Source organism: Vitis vinifera, chromosome 6, assembly GCF_030704535.1.
Source record: "Vitis vinifera cultivar Pinot Noir 40024 chromosome 6, ASM3070453v1".
NCBI classification, from domain to species: domain Eukaryota; kingdom Viridiplantae; phylum Streptophyta; class Magnoliopsida; order Vitales; family Vitaceae; genus Vitis; species Vitis vinifera.
The window spans coordinates 7,335,627-7,353,449 of NC_081810.1; the positions used below are offsets into that span (position 1 = coordinate 7,335,627).

The 17,823-nt window shown below is 35.5% G+C and overlaps 2 protein-coding genes across 5 annotated transcripts; both read left to right on the top strand.

Annotated features, from left to right (window-relative positions):
* Window positions 1-551: 551 nt before the first annotated feature.
* On the top strand, window positions 552-3,600 carry LOC100262214 (inositol 3-kinase). The gene is made up of 2 exons (XM_002278543.5): window positions 552-2,147; window positions 3,033-3,600. Exons 1-2 carry the CDS (start codon window positions 1,290-1,292, stop codon window positions 3,318-3,320), a joined length of 1,146 nt encoding a protein of 381 aa, XP_002278579.1. The 5' UTR covers window positions 552-1,289; the 3' UTR covers window positions 3,321-3,600.
* A 2,036-nt stretch (window positions 3,601-5,636) lies between these two features.
* On the top strand, window positions 5,637-17,297 carry LOC100248399 (SMR domain-containing protein At5g58720). Of its 4 annotated transcripts, XM_010652599.3 has the most exons (11): window positions 5,637-6,646; window positions 8,324-8,349; window positions 9,317-9,430; window positions 10,524-10,609; window positions 11,788-12,020; window positions 12,923-12,999; window positions 13,113-13,169; window positions 14,987-15,054; window positions 15,159-15,265; window positions 15,408-15,478; window positions 16,777-17,297. In XM_010652599.3, the coding sequence occupies exons 1-11, from the start codon at window positions 6,139-6,141 to the stop codon at window positions 16,897-16,899; spliced, it is 1,470 nt and encodes a 489-aa protein (XP_010650901.1). In that variant the 5' UTR covers window positions 5,637-6,138; the 3' UTR covers window positions 16,900-17,297. The 4 variants fall into 4 exon arrangements, 3 of the variants coding, with proteins under 3 accessions (XP_010650901.1, XP_010650903.1, XP_010650902.1); XR_785933.2 differs by lacking the exon at window positions 16,777-17,297 and having other exon boundaries at window positions 15,149-15,265; XM_010652600.3 differs by lacking the exon at window positions 9,317-9,430 and having other exon boundaries at window positions 5,641-6,646.
* Window positions 17,298-17,823: the final 526 nt, after the last annotated feature.

The window sequence follows — 17,823 nt, forward strand, 5'->3', positions numbered from 1 at the left end:
AAGCCAAAAAAACAAACACAATCTAAGTAACAAAAAAAACTTTCACAAAACCAATTTATCATGAAAAAACAATAGAGAAGAAAATTTTAATTCTAATAAAAACCAAACTCTTAATAAAATTAGGATTTAAAATCCTAAATAAATTTATAAATTATAATCTATATCTTATTTTATAATTAATTGATATAAATTAATTTTCACTAATTTTTGTTTATATTTATTAATTACAAATAGTAAAAAAATAAAAATAAAAAATAAAAAGAGAGAGAAATGATATCTTTTAAGCCCATAAATATAAAAATTAGTTACATATCTGACTGTATTTTAAGAAAAAAAAATAAAACATAATCCATGTTACAAAGAATTCTAATTCTACAACAAAAAATCTAGTTGTAAAAAACCCCTCTCATTATTTTTCCGGGCAGATTGGAGCAATATGAGCAGGCTTTGTGATTGAGGTAAAGTTTTTGAGATTTTTGATATATATGAACTGTTATACATCTGAAAATAATTTTTTGACAAAAAAAAAAAAGAGAAAAGAAAAATGATATTTAGAAGAAGGCGTCTTTGAAGAAAAATTCGAGAGTTGTCTTTTTTTCAGCATAATCCCTAAGAAATTTGAATGAAGGAATAGAATGTGAAAGAAATCTTTGACATTAGATAATCAGTGGTGGTGGAGAAAGGAATCTGCTTTTCTGCTCTGACCCATGAGAACCCACAAGCTATTCAAGAAATCTCCTTTATTTTTGGTAAACTATTGAATTGGGCTTATGAAAAAGTTGTGCGATCGAAAATTTTTTACAAACCCTTTTGGATGTAAAATATCGACAGATGGTTGTGTACGTAACAAGAAAATCTGGAGACTATTTAGGGGTGTTTTGGCATTCCCTGTGGAACAGGTTTCTTCTGGGAAAAAGGAGGAAAATGATAGAAAATTAAGGGTATCAGTCACTTTCCTAAGGTTCGCAGTTCAAAGCAGCCAACATCGTCCTCAAATATTTCCGTCAACGTATTGTTAAATTGCAAGAATCAAAACCAAATATTTCTCTATATATTATCACTGTCTAACATTTTTGACGCGTCTCGTGTGTCAGAGGAGACGCATTTCAGTCGCAGACACGCCCACGAAGCATCGCTTTGTCCTCTTCCCATTTCGTGCTGTTTCATCCCCTTTCATGGGGTTTCTGAAAACCTAAATCTTTCACCCATTTTCGGGGCATTCATATTCATATCATAACGTGTAGAATCTGACCTTGGAGCCCTTTTTTGTTTTCTTTGCGGAACCTCTCATGTTGGTGGAGCAGAAGCAGCCCAACATGGGTCGGCGGGGATTGGTGGTGGGGAACTACTGCCACGACGTTCTGATCCGGAACGACGTCGTTGTGGGGGAGACTCTCGGTGGCGCCGCGTCCTTCATCTCCAATGTCCTCGACGGGGTTTCGATTCGCTGTGATTTGGTCTCCAAAGTGGGCTCCGACTTCGCCTACTCCGTGGCTCACCCCCCAATTGTGGTGCCCACTTCGCCGACCACGCTCTTCCACGCCTTTTTTGATTCGGGTAGCGACGGCGAGGGGGCCTGCGACCGGGTTCTCAAGCGCGTCCGTTTTTGTGGTGCGATTGAACCGTCGGATCTGCCGGAGTCGAGGTTTAATTTCGGGATGGCCGTTGGCGTCGCCGGAGAGATATTGCCGGAGACTCTGGAGCGGATGCTTGATATATGTGAGGTTGTGTTTGTTGACATCCAGGCTTTGATTCGAGTGTTTGATTCCAGTGATGGGACGGTGAGGCTTGTGGGGCTGAAAGGGAGTGGGTTCTTTCACCTTCTACCACGAATTGGGTTCTTGAAGGCCTCTGCAGAGGAAGCTCCGTATGTAGATGTTGAGGAGGCGAGGAAATGGTGCTGTGTTCTCATAACAAACGGGAAGGAAGGTTGTACCTTGTATTGGAAGGATGGGGAAATGCAGATATCACCATTTCCGACAGTTCAGATTGATCCCACCGGCGCTGGAGATAGTTTTCTAGGCGGGTTTGTTGCTGGGCTTGTTCAGGGATTGGCAGTGCCAGATGCAGCCCTACTGGGGAACCTTTTCGGGTCCATGACTGTAGGCCAAATTGGATTGCCCAAGTTCGAATTGAGGTTGCTGCAGGTCTGTTTCAATTTTCAAGCTTTTAGCCATATGAACATTGTTTATTATGGATCGAATTCTATGTTACCAATATTTTATATTATCTACTATCCAGCCAGGCCATCAGTTGATACAATGTTGTGGTCAATCGTACGTTTTATTTTGCTTGAATTTGCTCTATGTTTTTTTATTTTCCATCCTCAAAGTCTCTGGTTGATAGTTGAAAAAGCCACAACTGTGAAGTTTCATAATGTTTCTTTGCTTCCCTGGTCGTTTCTGACATAAGACCTAGCTATCAGCATTAGCTGAATGACCAAATTTGTCTGAATTTTGAATAAGCAAGCGATTTGTGTAATGTGGATTGATATCTTCAATGCAACCTCAACTATGTCGGTTGTTGGAAAAAAAAAAGAAAAAAAAAAGAAAAGGAGAGATCAAAATGGTCTGTTCGACAGACACGATAACTAAATTGAATGGCCTCATCTTTTGGTGTCTAATGCCCTGCAATTAAAAATGCATAATGTGGCTGTTCAGTTTCTATAGGTTCTCTTTTGTAGTCTCTGGCTTGAGATAGCATCCCAGTGATATTGTATCTTTTGTGTGTCTTTCATCTTTGTGAAATCTAGGTTTTTTTAATTTTCATAGACGTGTCCTCTGCATCCATTTTGGATTGTTTGATTGTTTTGGTGCCCAGAACTAGATGAAGGATCGGTTTGGAACATTAATTTATTGGGGTATTGAAGCAAACACACTGAGCAAACGGCCATTGCCATTCTCATATTTAATCTGTTCTGATTTGGTCTCCTTCCAATTTTGGAATTAGCTATACTACTTTCCTTTACTCTGTAGAGTTGGGTATGCATGTTTTTATTTGGGTAAATTTTCTAATGCTCCATTTTCTTGCAGAGAGTTAAGGATGAGGTGCAGAGGAGGAAGATGCAAAGCATCAGCTGCTGTGAAGATAGCAATGATGATTTAAAGTTTGTGAAACCAGCAGGGCACCAGCAGTTCCATTCATCCCTTGCTGCAGCCAAACTAACATCCGCTGCTCCCCTCCAGGAATGTCAATGGGATCTGCGAAACTCTCCTCCTAGAGCCATAGAGCAAGGTATCCCCCAGTACACTGGACAGCAGAAGCTACTACTTAATCCCGTCTATGAAGAACCGATACAATCAGTTGAAGGTACACAGTGAAGCCTCTGCAGAACATGACCTCCCTTTTTATTAGTCTGAATAAAGTCTATGCTTTGGCTAGCAAAGAGATCTCTAAGCACTGCATTTTGTTTTGATCATTCAATCCGAAGCCCAACCTCTCTCAATGTGCAAGGGTTGCAAGTGGCTGCTGATTGTCCTTTCACATATGTAGTGCATGGCATTCTTGACTAACACTTAGAAACTGAGTTGGTTAAGATGAAATGTTAATGCTAACCATACATCTAATAAAGAAAGAGAAGTCTCAAATCTTTCATACCCAGTTCTAGAATATCATTGAATGTTTCTTCAGTGAATAGTTGATGATCGAGGGATTTGTAATGAGTCATTGGGACATATCCCATGGTTGTCTCAATCATGAGTTGCACAGAATTTAACTTGGTGCTAGGCTTGAATCCATGGATCTGGTGTAAGGACTAAGGAGTTAAACACTTCAATTATTGAGCCAAGAGACCACTCACATCAGTCATCACATCACCAACTAACTTGAATATGTAATAAATGAAACCCCTACTTTCTTCTCTAATCACATGGAATCACCTTCTATCCCTTGTTGAAGTGCATGGAAACACCAGGATTCAAATTCCTTGACATTTATAAAGTTGGGCTCATCTTCTGTATTTTCTGTACTTTTTATGTGTATAAATGCGATTTAAAGCTAGACACCTAGCTATTTCTTGATGGGAGTGAGGAAGAAGAACTTGTTTTGAATACAATGCAAATGCTACATTTGCTTCCATTTTCGGAGGTATAGGGTTATTTGATTAAAAGTGTCACCAAAAACCCCAAATTTGAAATTTAGGGCCTCTTTCATTGTTGTTTTCAAGAACTCTTTTATATTTTTAAAAACAAAAAACACTAAAAACATGTTTAGGGAAAGGGGTGTGTTTTTATTTTTTATGTTTTCTTTTCAAAAACTAATTTTTTGAAAACAATAAAAAGATGTTTTCATTGTTTTCTCACTATTCAAATAACATATTATTTTTCATGTTTTTTCTTCCTTCTTTTTTGTGTTTTCTAGCTATATTTTGTGTTTCTATAATGGTAAGTTTTACTCAACCATGACACCCCCACCTCCAAGTCCTTTCTTCTTCCTTAAATTATTGAAATTAATATACTTGTACATGATTACAAAATCATCATTTGTTTAAAAAAAATTATAATTTATATAAAAATTTTAAAAGGGAATCATTTTTTTAATTAAAATGAATTATGCATATAAAAATTATTATATATTTATAATATCAGGTTAATAATAGAAAACACTTTATTATTATTTTAATAAAAATTCAAACATGTTTATTGTTCTATTTGTTTTTAAAAACTTTTTTTATTAATTCAATCAAATATGTTTTTTTTTTTAGAACAAAAACTGTTTTTTAGAACAGTTTTCAAAAATAGTAACTAAACATGCCCTTAACCTTTCATTATCGATAGAGGATATTTACATGTAAAATAAGTCACTTCTCAAGAAAAATGTGAGATTAATTTAGATTCATAAATTTAAGGATTATTTAATCATTTTTAACTAATTAATTATATGTAAAAAGCCCTTATTTTCCATATAAAATATATATTTTTTTGTTAAAGAAAGAAGAAGAACATATAAACCTCTTTCCACTACAATTAGATAGAATTTAGAAAATACTTGATTTTTATGTCTATGGTATAGAGGTAGTATTTGTATTTTGACTCAATAGAAAAAATCAAAATATTTGATTTTTTCTATTTATTATATTTTGACTTTTTTTATTCAACCAAAATACAAACACCATTAACGCACATTCCTCAACCATGATAGTGAGACACGCAACAATTAAAAAACAACCTTTCAAAAATATAAAAGGAAAAATGAAAATTAAAGTAAGTAATTTAACTTGAAGTAATATTAGTATATGATGACAAATGATATTTTAATTCTTTTTTAAAAAAATTTCTTCCTTATCGTATTAAGACAATAAAATAAAAGGTTATCAAATCAGCACAAAATAAAGTTTGACCGACAACTCCGATCACATATTATCAATTTTATAGTATTATTTTTTCATCTAATTAAAAAAAAAAGTTAATTAAATAATTTTATGAAGTATAATATTATATCGTCAACACAATTATTCTTTTCATCTTATTAAATTAAATTAAATTAATCAAATAATTTTATAATGGATAAAAGGAAAAAAAAACGGAAGTTAATAACATATGGAATTACTCGAGGACCGTTGTTCGATAGATCAACGGTAACTCTAGTAATTCAAATTTTAACTAAAATAAAAGAAATTAATTCTCTTTATTCAACTGAAGAAATAGGAGTCGTACTGGGAATGGGAATGGGAATGGGAATCCCTGTTGACTAAGAAAAACAATCTGTATGCATGAATGGAGACTGAAATCTCCATTCCTGAGCTGGGTCTCTCACTCATCCCACTGAAACCAGAAAACCAAAATATAGGGTTTATTACAGTGGTATAATCGTAGCTTTTTTGGGTAAGAATCTGTACTTGGGTCCAGAGAAAAAGTGGAAAAAAGTAGAACCCCTTCTAGGCCTTTGATTTGTGTGGAGTCGCGTCAGCGGAAAAACGAGGTGGGTGGATTCTCTCGCGTTTCTCGCCACCACCGTGGAGTCCTAAATCTTAGATTTATTCCCAACCATCAAAACCCGTTTTTCTTATTCTTTATCTGAAACCCTGAATAGGGGCATGATTGATTTGGTCGATTACCATTCTAGGGTTTGGGAAACCCTGGAATTTTGATTCACCGGTTGTGGGTTTTGATCGCTTGTTTCACTGATTTTGATAAGAAGATGAAACCCCAGAAGAGGAGGAAGAAGAAGGGGTCGCGACCGCGGAAGCCGGTGGGCAAGGAGGAGGGTTGCGAGCAAGAGGACGAGAACCGGAGGGATGCCGGTGCTTTGATGGAGGCTTTTGGCTCGGTTTCTGTCGTCGAGGCCGCTTCGGCGTATCGGGAAGCGGAGGAGGACCTGAATAAGGCGGCAGAGATTTTAGGGAGGTTGGTGTTGGAGTCTTCTGATGATCAGACGGCCACTTCGTCGGAGGGGTTTGTGGAGGCGAATTGTGGTGAAGATCTGGTGAATGAGAAGGGTTTTAAAGGGGGTAAGAAGAAGAAGAGGGTGGTTGCAGCTACAGGGACTGTTTCAACAGTTTTGGGGAAGGACTATGCTGTGTCGAAGCCGCCGAGGAGGGATTTGATGAAAGCAAAGCCTGTGAATAAAGAGGAGGCAGAGCAGTTTTTGTGCTCAATGTTTGGAGATGAGTGCGAGCTGAGCATGGCTGTGGTTAGAGATGTTCTTTGTGAGTTTTCCTCTTTGTTTTTATACTACATTTGTAAGGGCTAGTATACTAAATTTGAAAACTTTTGCTGCCACATTATGCTGTAAAAACTAAACTTGGGTAGAGGATCAGGGTTTGTATTTATGTGTTTTATTTGTTAGAACGAGAGCTCGATCTTTGTTAGTAAATTGGGCATTTTTTGGATAAACTTTGTTGAACTTTTAGTAGTAAGTGATGTTGTATTTTTGGATGATATATTCCAAAGGAAACTCTGACTTCTACAGGGAAGACAAAGGTATATTTAAATTGAGGGGAAAAAGATAAAGGCAAATTCCCCTGTACATGAAGAGTATGGCAGTTATAGAGCAATATGAAAGAACACTATAGGAGTACAGTGGAGGATATTAGGAAAGGTCATGCTGATTAAACATATCCGTGTTTACATGGATCTGATACATAACATGATAGCCTAGGATAAAGAAGAAGAAAACCTAGACGCTTAAGACGCTTTGACACTTGAGCTCTACCCCCATGTGGTATGCCTTTAGACAATGACACTTGTTGTGGATACTTGAATCCATGCAACACCAAAGATGCTTCATTGTTTAGATAGTAGTTGAAATAGTTACATCACTTTTGTTGACCAGATACAGAACTTTCCTTTGTGATTTTTTCCCTTTACAATTTAAAGTATCAATTAAAATTCTTTAAAGCTCCACGATGTTTGGTGTCTTAATTAAGATCTTGTTAGTGGAGCCATGCTAGGTTCACAGTCAGTTGTTCTTGTTGTCACTGGACAAGGTATGGTTTCTTCTGCTGACCATAAAGTCATCCATGTGGAGGAATTTGATGGTCCATCTATGAGATCATATGGAGGAATTTTTTTTTCTTGGAAAATGTGTTAAGGAAGTGATTGCTGCTAAGTGCTGCCAAAGATGAGGCATACAGTAATATGTAGGGAGAAATACAAGACCCTGGAGTCATTGCAGTAGGGCAGAAAATAATAACTGCTGATTGATGTGAGTTGGACATGTCCAAAGAAGGCCAACAGTGGGTTGAGGCGATTTAATGCGATTTGACAGTTCCAAGGAGATAGTAGAGGTCAAAAGACACGGATTTCAGCAAATTGGAAGAGGAATTTTTTTTTCTTTGTTTTTTGTCACCAATGCAAAGAGTTTGATACAATCTTTATTTATTTGTAGAATTTAGTATTTTTGATGCTATGTTTTGATACGCATGGTCTACAGCTTATTTATTTTTATTTAGGCCATTTCATGGTGATTTGGTGGGTTAAAGATGACGGTTATATATTAAAACTTAAAAGTAAACCATCTTTCTTAATTGATATCACAATCCTGTTCACAAGTTTTATTTATTCTTATAAACTTAGACCATAATAGGTCTCTTTTTCTTGAACCCTTGTATGTCTTTGTTATGGGTTAATCTATCTGGATTTTTCTTTTCTTTTTTTTTTTGGATCAGTAAGTGAGATGGGTTAATATGGATTTATTCTTTGAACTTGTCAAAAAATAGATTTATTCTTTGATAATTTGCATATGTTTATTACCAAGCTCCCAATAGGCTTCTTACTCATTGCCTGCCTGATACCTGGTGTATGTTAGTGACTCAAAGTTATATTTTGTACATGAGATGAACTTCAGTGGTGTATTTCATGAGCTGAAAATTTTGTCTTTGCAGGTCAATGTGGATACAATTTTGACAAGGTACAATAGATATCCATTTGGGGTCTTTTTCATTTTTTAAATTGATATTAAATACACTGCTTTTCTATTTTATTGCCAATTGTAAATGTTAGTTAACCTACCGGCTTCATTTTTCTTAATTGAATTTTGTAATCATATATTACCATCTGCTCAAGTAGATCACATTTTATTTAATAATAGTTTGATTAGAGAAAGAAACATCACATCCTTTAGATCCTACTGATTTTAACAGTGGTGTCCTTCTACTCCATGCTGATTATAGATTCCAGTGTCATGGATATCCCCTTTGCTACTGGTGTGCAGTTTGGTTAAGATCTCATCATGGGATCAAGCAAGTGCATCTCTTGTATCCAATGATTTTTAAGTATTATTTATTCCATTCTTTTTATGCAAACAGTGTAGGGATAACCTCTTGTACACAGTGAGATGGTGTGGGGATAATCTGATAGTGTAGGGATAATCTCTCTTACAGAAGTGGTAATATAGGATTTGGTGATATGCGGTGATGAAGCATATCAAGGTGGTGCTACCAATTATTTCCTTCCACTTTGTGAAGCATTCTTGTTAATTTCCATGTTTAGAAGGGAGTCCTAGTTACTTTTATCTGAGTCATGTTCCCCTTGTCTGCTATGTCTTTTCTCACTTCCTCGTCCCACATTCTCTCTAAATTTTTTCTTGTTCTTTGAATTGGTGCCTTCAACTTGAATTAAGTCGCTCTTGGTACTGGCGTGCCATTGATCTTTGTTGTGGAAAACTCATCTAAGACAACTCTCCCTCATCTGAAAAATGTGTTCTTATCTTGTTCTTTCTTTTGTTGTATTATGGTTTATAGAGCTGTTTACTGACTAATATTTTGAAGTTGTAGATAGACGATCTGTTGATACATCTATAATCTATTTTAAGAATATATTGTTGTCTTATTGTATAGGTTTTTTTTTTTTTTAATTTTTTTTTAAAATTTTTTCAGGCCTTGGATGCTTTGCTTGTTTTATCTGATTCCTTGCATGAGCCGTCCATGAACAGTAGATGTAGCTATAGTGCAAAAAGTAAAAGGGATACAAGATTCTTATGCAGTGATAATGTAAGTGATACTACCCTTTTATTTCATTTGTTTTGAAACTTACTGGTGATTTGTGGTTAATTTAATAGGGTATTGTGTTAAGAACTAAGCATTTTCTAAGGGGGTAATTGAGTGTGCCATGGAATTGAATCAGTTCATTGTTATCACATGACATTTGAGTCAACACACAAAAAAATGCTGGCACAAATTAATCAAATGGTACAGACAGTCATTCTTTAAAAACATGGATGCCATTTTTTAAACAAATGCCTTGGAAAAGTAATGGACTTTAATGCTATAGAAAACCTGAGGTCTTTATTTCAAATCCCATGCAATATGTGACTGATTCATTAGTTTCTATGGAACTTTCAAACTCCCCAAAGTGATTTACCTACTATGATTTGCATCCACTCCTTTACAGTGAGCTCGGTTGCTAATTCCCTTTCCTGGGATCTATTCCATAATAATTATGAGTGCGTTCTCATATACTTAGGTTTACATGAAACCATCAATGTGAGGTCTTTGATTCTTCTCCAGGGATATCAATTTGCCAAGGAATAGCAGCATAGAAGATGATATTAGTGACATTTTTATCTGTAAAAATGATAGAAAATAAGTACTTAGAGATTGTTCCTGACTGTCAAGAAAGTTAGGACTTTGTTTTCTCTTTGACCTTCTTCTAATCTTCTGTGCTGACAATATTGTCAAATGATACATGAATTACTTAACAAAGGAGTTTGCAGGCCTGTCTTAAGCCCTCCCTTAACTGTTTGCTGGGTGCACTCTGTAATATGCTGTTGATGCATTTGTCAAATTTTCTGGCTTGTTACTTGTTCATTTCCACTTCCTCACATGAATGATACTATTTTGGCTTAGGCATGGTTGCCTAACTAGAACTTTGTACGATGTTGCACCATTGAGTTGATTCTGTTAATAAGCATTTCATGCAGGTTTAAAAGTCTCATTCTGATGCTAATGGAAAATGTTGGCCACTCTGTTATAGTGTACTCTGTTTGGTTGACAACTAATTTTACAAGCATTGCAAAAGACTGAAAGTATTAAGTTACTGATAATGTGACCTTGTATTTATAGTGATTTAATTTTTTTTAAACAGTTAACTGATGGGGCTTCTGATTCAACCTCTCATTCTTCCGAATCCGAACTTCAGGATAATGCACGACCTCTGGACCATTATTTCAGGTAACTCTCTAATTATTTCTGTTGCCACTGCAACTGTTTTGCTTTACCTATTCTTTTCTAGTATGATTGGTTGGTAGAACACACTGGAGACCATTTGTTCAGTAGTGAGTGTGCTATTTTGGAACTCTGGGTGATCTGCTGAGACTGAAAGTTTAGGAAAAAGTTGAGGATTTAATATGGTTTCAGAATACCTTCTTTAGAAAAAGCGGACACTCAAAACTTAAAGAAGATTTCAAAAACCTTAAAAATATACTTAAAAAAAGGTCCATTTCAATAAACTTGATAAACTCTGTTGGTTTGTTGGTTCAACCTCTTTCATTGAGTTTTTTGTTTCATCCATGTGAATGTGCTTTGGGTTTTCCCCCCTTTAGATCCTGTAGTTATTTTGGTTCAGAATGTTTTGGATTTTTGATTGTATGGTGTTAAGCAATAGATGTTTCATAGTTATTCTAATAGATAAATAAACTAGCAAGATTGAAATGCAGATAATTTAGAACTCAACTCCCACCTACCAAAAAAGTAAAAAATAAAATAAAATAAATAAATAAATAAAAGGTTTAAAACTTCCTTTTCCCCCCTTCATTTGGTCCCTGGTGGGACTTGAAGCTAAAACCTTGCAAATCCCCACCCAACTCCTTGCAAGTTGAATCAAACCTGAAAAGCTAGTCTTCTCCCATTGTGTGATAGAGTGCCCCCTCACCAGCCCACCCACACAAACATTTGTCAAGTATAAGAGAGGTATGTTTAAAATATAAGGGGTGCTTCAAGATGAGATGCATCCTCATGGGAGTTTCACTCTGTTTAAACTTTAATTAAGACTATCGATGTTTTCTAGCATGTCTCTTGAGCCTCATCTCCAGGCTAGCCTCACTCCATAAGCTTCAGAAGCCTGCAAAATTCTGTATATGCTTGTCGGTATTTACATTTTCTTTAAGGTGATTTTCTTTGTTGTATGTTTACTTTGTATGTTATAGACTGTTTCACTTGTTCCTGAATACTTTTCATGGACAAATTGGACTACTATTCCATGTGGAAATGTATTGTAGAAAGTTTTTAGAAATCCTTATCGACCAACTTCTAGTTTAAATTTCTTCTCATGTGTAAAGTATTTTACTTATCAGTCCCTGTTCCTAAAAGTTTAAATGTGTTCTTTATTTTTGGTTTTTGTATCCTTGTAGGAATTATGCTGAGGTTCTTGCAAGTTCTGAAACATGTTCTCCATCTAGCCCAAGAATTTCCCAGTTGGATCCTGCTCAACAGGTGCTGGAATATTTGTTCAACATTCCCAAGAGCTCTGAACAGGAGCCTAGCACCATGAATTGGAGGAATGTGGCGAAGAAAATGGAATCACTGGGACAAGGATTTGATTTTCATCGTTCTGGTGTTGTGGAACCTCAGCCAAACAGCTATGGTACCTAACATTTACCCCGTTTCATTTAATTAGCATTTATTATGTTTCCGCTATTTACATCTCCAATACATAAATTCAGTGCTTGACCCAAGTTCACAGAGGTATGGATAAGGTGATATGGTGTTCAGACACAGTTATTGTACTGGGCATACCTATGCTCCATATGTCATCCTCTGGAGTTAGTTCATTCTTGGTGATGGAGAGGAAGGAGAAGAAAAACATATAAAAAAGAAAAGAAAATGCCTACCAATGTACACTTTCAAAGATGTTATGGGGTGGCCAGGGAGTGGAACAAGTTGCTGAAGGGTCTGGATGATCTCTTCTGTTGAAGCTATGTGCTTCATAGAAATGCCCGGGGGAAATTCAATCTGGTACGGTCTGTAGGGAGGGTTGATATGAGCGAAATCCATATGTTAGAAAGTTTATTAGTTAAGATAGTTGCAAGTAGCCCCTTTAATAATATTTTTAAATGGACCAATATATTTGCCATATTTTCGAAAATCCGAGTATTAATATTATTTGTGATTTAACCCAGATGCATAGATATTCTACAAATTGGTATGTTTTAGAAACATGTTTTCAAATAAGTATATATTCAATACTTCAACACATTAGCCATATCTCGTATTCTAGCATTTTGCAGTCCAACAAATCCGACACCTGGACACACATCTGCACTCAATACTCATATCTGACTCCATGACAAAATTTCCCATTTCAAGGAAATATATATCAGTTCTTTAGTTTTTGAAACTAAATCCCTTCTTTCTTGGCTGAGCGTCTCTCTGTGAACTGTCCCGAATATTAGATCATAAATTCCTTGATAAGAATATTGTATGTTTGTTCATTATTGGATCATATCTAGCTCCCCACTCTTCAGTTAACTTATCTTGGAATTGTAGCTAAAGGAGATGAATATCAGGTGTATAGAAAAGCTGCAAACCAGCAATGGGATTCAGTTAAATCCTGCTATCAAAAAGTAAGATGGTTTTATTGTGTTTTCCCTGAGTTTGATTGTTTAATCATTAATGAGACTACATTCAAAATTTTAATTTTGCGACAAATACCTTGTTTGATTTACGTCTTCTGTAGGCTGCAACAGCATATTCAAAAGGAGAACTGACGTATGCAGCTTACCTTTCTGACCAGGTATGCTCCTACTACAGGAAGGACATTCAAATAGAGAGGCATGCATGCATGTTTGAATTTCACCTTTTAGGCTTGGTTTAATTTTATCTTTCATTCCCTAGCATGACCTGTATACATGTGCCACCTTATAGGTGTGCAGTTGACTTGATATAGGTGCTGGATAATTTATCCTACAGTCCACCCTCCCTTCCCCCCCACAAATAAATAAATAAATAAAGTGTAAAAGGAATGCACTACTTTTCTGGTAGACATTCATTTCTGTTCTCCTTTTAATGTCCCTATTTTGTCATACAGATTCTTATGTTGGCATGGATGAGCCATTGACCTGATATGGGTGCTACTAGATAATTGATCCTACACTGTTCACCAAAAGAAAAGAAAGAAAAGAAAAAGAGAAAGGAAAAAGAAAAAAATGTATCTGGTTGAGAAGAATTCACATCTTCTTTGATCCACCGTCATTTTCTTTCCCCGTTTAATGTCCTTATCTTGTCATATAGGTTAGTATGTTAGTGATGGATGTGCTAACTTGAACTCCCAAATCACTCACTTGCACTTTTTTCTAATCTACAGTCATCTTCTTTCGCTTTTTAATGTCCTTATCTCGTCAGATAGGTTAGTAAATTAGTGATGGATGTGCTTACCCAAACTCCCAAATCACTCACTATGGTGTTCTTGTAAGCACCCTGCATACCTGCTGAGCCTCCTTTTTGGTTTGGTATAGATCTGAGATTGGTACCGACCGATAACTAAGTAAATAAACGGTGGAGAAAATCAAAAGCCATGAAAATGAAGAACTTTGGAAGGAAAGTTCGGAGACTCAGCCTCAGTTTGCATCTTCATCCTTCAGACCAAAGCTTTTGCATCATCGTATGATTGATTTATCTCCAGTTTAATGCCTTCAAACCTCTGAGATTATGTGAGAAGGTGTCGGTTGAGAGGTGAAATGGGTATTGTGCAGAGAAGATGAAATGGGTATTTAGCAGAGAAATAAATGGGTATCATGGAGAGAAAGGTTTTTGACTGGGTATATGAGTTTTAAAAAATGGTGATAGGTATTTAGGTTATTTCAAAACATCTGTATTTAAATAGATAGTTGGGATTCTATGAAATGATAATAAATATTTAGGTTTATATGAAATAAATAGGATATAAATATTAATATAAAAATTAAAAAGTAATGGATTGAAGAAGTACTAAAAAATTTATTTATTCAAATGAAAATAAAATTAATAATTTTTTTTATAAAATGGTTTTATTTAGAATATATTTGATAGAAAAAATGATATTTATATACTTAAAGCTGATTCATGGATATTTTCTAATGGTTGAAAATATTTTTTAAAATCTTCAACATATTTAATTTAAACATATTTATTATAAAAATAAACTCTTTTTTTACTAGTTTTATATGATATTTAGTATGAGGTGATTAAATAATAAAAAATTAAACCTATTCCAACATGCTTCCATCACTATATGGATAATTCTCTCTCTATATATCATTAATTTTTTTAGTCTATGTGATTGTATTTATTTTTGTGATAATTTTAACAATTCTCTTAAAAAAATTGGAGTTCTTAAATTAACATATTTTGCGAATCATTCGATACCAATCCAAAATACTAAGACCGATGGGCCTCAGGACTGATACCATGACTTTGAATCATGCTTATTGTCATCTACCTTCTTATGCTACTGTCAGTTGAATAATATTCTAATAGATACTGACTCCTGAATATGATCCTTGATGATGTTTGTGATCATTGGACTTGGATTTGTGGTTTTCAAAACCTGATTTTCATGTTGCATTTGGATAGGGAAAAGTGCAAACTAAAGTGGCTCGAGAGGCAGATGAGAAGGCAAGCCAGAACATATTCGAAGCCAGGTTAGCACATTTGAAAACAAAGCAAATCAGAATCTTCTTTTCTCTTTCTCACCTCTACTTTTTAATATTACTAGTTGAACTAAGCTTTCACCAGTAATTTGCAGAAACAAGAGCATAAAAAATGTGATAACCATTGATTTACATGGACAACATGTCAAACAAGCGATAAGGCTATTGAAAATTCATCTCCTATTTGGAGTATATGTGCCCTGTAAGCATATGTTGCAACCCCTAATATCTATACATGCTCTTGTTTTTTCTTCTTGCTTTCTTCTCACTTCCATGCCAAATGAGTTTTACTTGCTGTTGGTTATTAAATCTGTGCTGTTTTATTTTGTTTGTTTTCCGCATAGCTGTTAAATCTCTTAGGGTTATCACTGGATGTGGGTCTCATGGTGTGGGGAAGTCAAAGCTGAAACAATCGGTATGAATTTCTGCCATCCCTCTCCTATGGATTTCAGTTTATTATTGTGAAAAAATAGTATGATAGGTTTCACGTGTCAGCTTTTGCATAGAGGTTTGATATCAAAGTCGTAAAAGAAAAATGTAGATTGCAAATTCAGGAGCCATGGAGGCATCTTCTCATGTGTGGTTTTTAGCAGTGTTTAAAAAGGCTTTCAAGGCTTATACCTCCCAGCTTGACTCTGGGCGAGGTGTTATGAATTAGCCTTGAGGCTTAAGCCTTAGTATAAGGTACTTGAAGCTTAAGCCTCAATGCTATTAAGGCTTAAGCCTTAGATATTTATGGCTTTTTTCCGAGTATTGAGCCTTTTTGGATCTCAATGTTCAATGGTTTTAATGTTTTTGGACCTTTCAGTATTCTATTTTGGGTCTTGGGTGAAGCTCTTAGTTTAATTTTTGAAAAATAGGGCTTTGCTGGATTCCATTCTCCCTTTCAAAGGAAGGGGGAAAAGAAAGAAATTTAGGAGAAAAGAAAGGCTCTTGCTGCTGGAGTTTCTGTGCCACCTCCATCTTCTGCCATTGCTTTACTTAAAGCCTGAAAACTGTTCCACTGTAATTGGTGGATGAAGAAGAAGAAAGGGTAGACATTTACATTGATGGAGAGGATGAAAAGGCAGTTAAATATGATGATAATTCCTTAGAAGATCCTACTATGCCTTGTTTCATTTGGGTGAAACACTTTTAAGACTGCCTTAAGCCTTTCAGAACACTGTTTTTTTTTTTTGATAACCGTGGGTGTCTAGGCCAGCTTACGTGCACCTCGACTAATCTCGTAGGGCCTTGAAGTTAACGACTGGGTAAATCCTCCAGTGGCCCTGAGGGGGGGACTCAAACTTCAGAACACTGTTTTTTAGTTATGCAATACCCACAGAAAAAGTGCTGCTTTGTTATTTACAGTAGAACCAGGGTCTCTGTTTTATAAATGTTCAATTTACATCTAAAATTTGACAAAGAATTATACTGTGGTCACCCATGCCATCTTCCTGTCAATATGGGCATAGTAGGGAAGTCCACCTATTCATCACCAGCCTTTCTTTTCTAACATCCTTTGGCTGAGAGATTGAGAAACCTGAATGTACAGGTTTCATTTTAGCAAAAGCCTCCTGGTGAAACTGTATATGCCTCCACAGTGGAGTAACAACATTATTTTCTATCAATGCTCTTAAAAATTAGCCCTCCAGATTGCTTGATTTGTGTGGGGACGTGGACTAGCCTGCTTGTTGATCTATGATGCTGTAACTTGCCACTCGCTTAATGCAGGTCATTAACCTAATGGAAAAGGAAGGCATTGAATGGAGTGAAGAGAATCGAGGAACGGTGATAATTAAGCTGGATGGACAGAGAGATTTCAGATTTCTGGAATCTGATGGTGAAACCGAGTAACTCGACTTATTTGAAACTAAAGATGATTTCTCCCTCAGCATCAAAGTTTGTGGTTTTAACCCCAGGGAGTCATTGAGAACTGCTGCAACCCGGTTCTACAAGACCCCTGAGATATTTTTCTTGTGTCAAAAATTGATAGTTAACCCTAGGGAGGAGTTACAGGTCATGTAGAGTATAATTGAAGGCCAGGTTGCAGATGTATCATATCTTGTTACAGGATCTTTTTCTTCTGTGTTCATGGGCCAAAGATTGAGCCAGACAATGGGCCATCTTTGGGCTCAATCCCCCCTTGTACAATTTATGAAGAAAATGTATTTTCTTAGACAGGGGCGTGGATACATTAACCTTATGTACAATGGTTGACTCATCAATGATTTCCCAGCAGGATTTAGAGTCCATTTAGCGGTGTTTTTAGAAAGCATTTTTAGTATGAAAACTGTTTTTGACAAAAAAAAAGATCAGGCATTCGGTAAAATTTAAAAAGTATTTTTAAAAAGTAAAAAAATCAATTGTAATGCTTCTCAAATAAACAAATGATATTTTACATAATTAAAATCAAATTATTTTAAGCAACGTGTCATCATGAAGGGGAAGTTGACATAATCACAATAGCCGTCGGGTGTATGGAAATTTTTAATATTTATTTAAGTTTATTATTTTTTATATAAAGGTGACATGGTTAAAAAAATGTATAAGTTTTTAATTAATTTTAATTTTTTATAATAAATTATTTTTCAATATTTTTTTATCCTTTTTTAGAAGCTGAGATCATTTATTAAATATTGAGAAGAAATTTGACTTTGCTCTTCCCTTCACCCCCTTTTCCTTAACACTTCAAAAAACTTCATAAAGGGCGGTTCACCTCCAAGTGAAATCCTAGAGAGTCTACGTGTCAAAGTCAAGAAAAATGCACGCGAAGGTCGG

Coding starts and splice junctions, on each gene's coding strand:
- LOC100262214 (XM_002278543.5), top strand. CDS start 1,290: ATGTTGGTGGAGCAGAAGCAGCCCAACATGGGTCGGCGGGGATTGGTG. Junction 2,148..3,032: donor TCGAATTGAGGTTGCTGCAG/GTCTGTTTCAAT, acceptor ATTTTCTTGCAG/AGAGTTAAGGATGAGGTGCA.
- LOC100248399 (XM_010652599.3), top strand. CDS start 6,139: ATGAAACCCCAGAAGAGGAGGAAGAAGAAGGGGTCGCGACCGCGGAAG. Junction 13,000..13,112: donor TTAAATCCTGCTATCAAAAA/GTAAGATGGTTT, acceptor CGTCTTCTGTAG/GCTGCAACAGCATATTCAAA. Junction 15,479..16,776: donor AGTCAAAGCTGAAACAATCG/GTATGAATTTCT, acceptor CGCTTAATGCAG/GTCATTAACCTAATGGAAAA.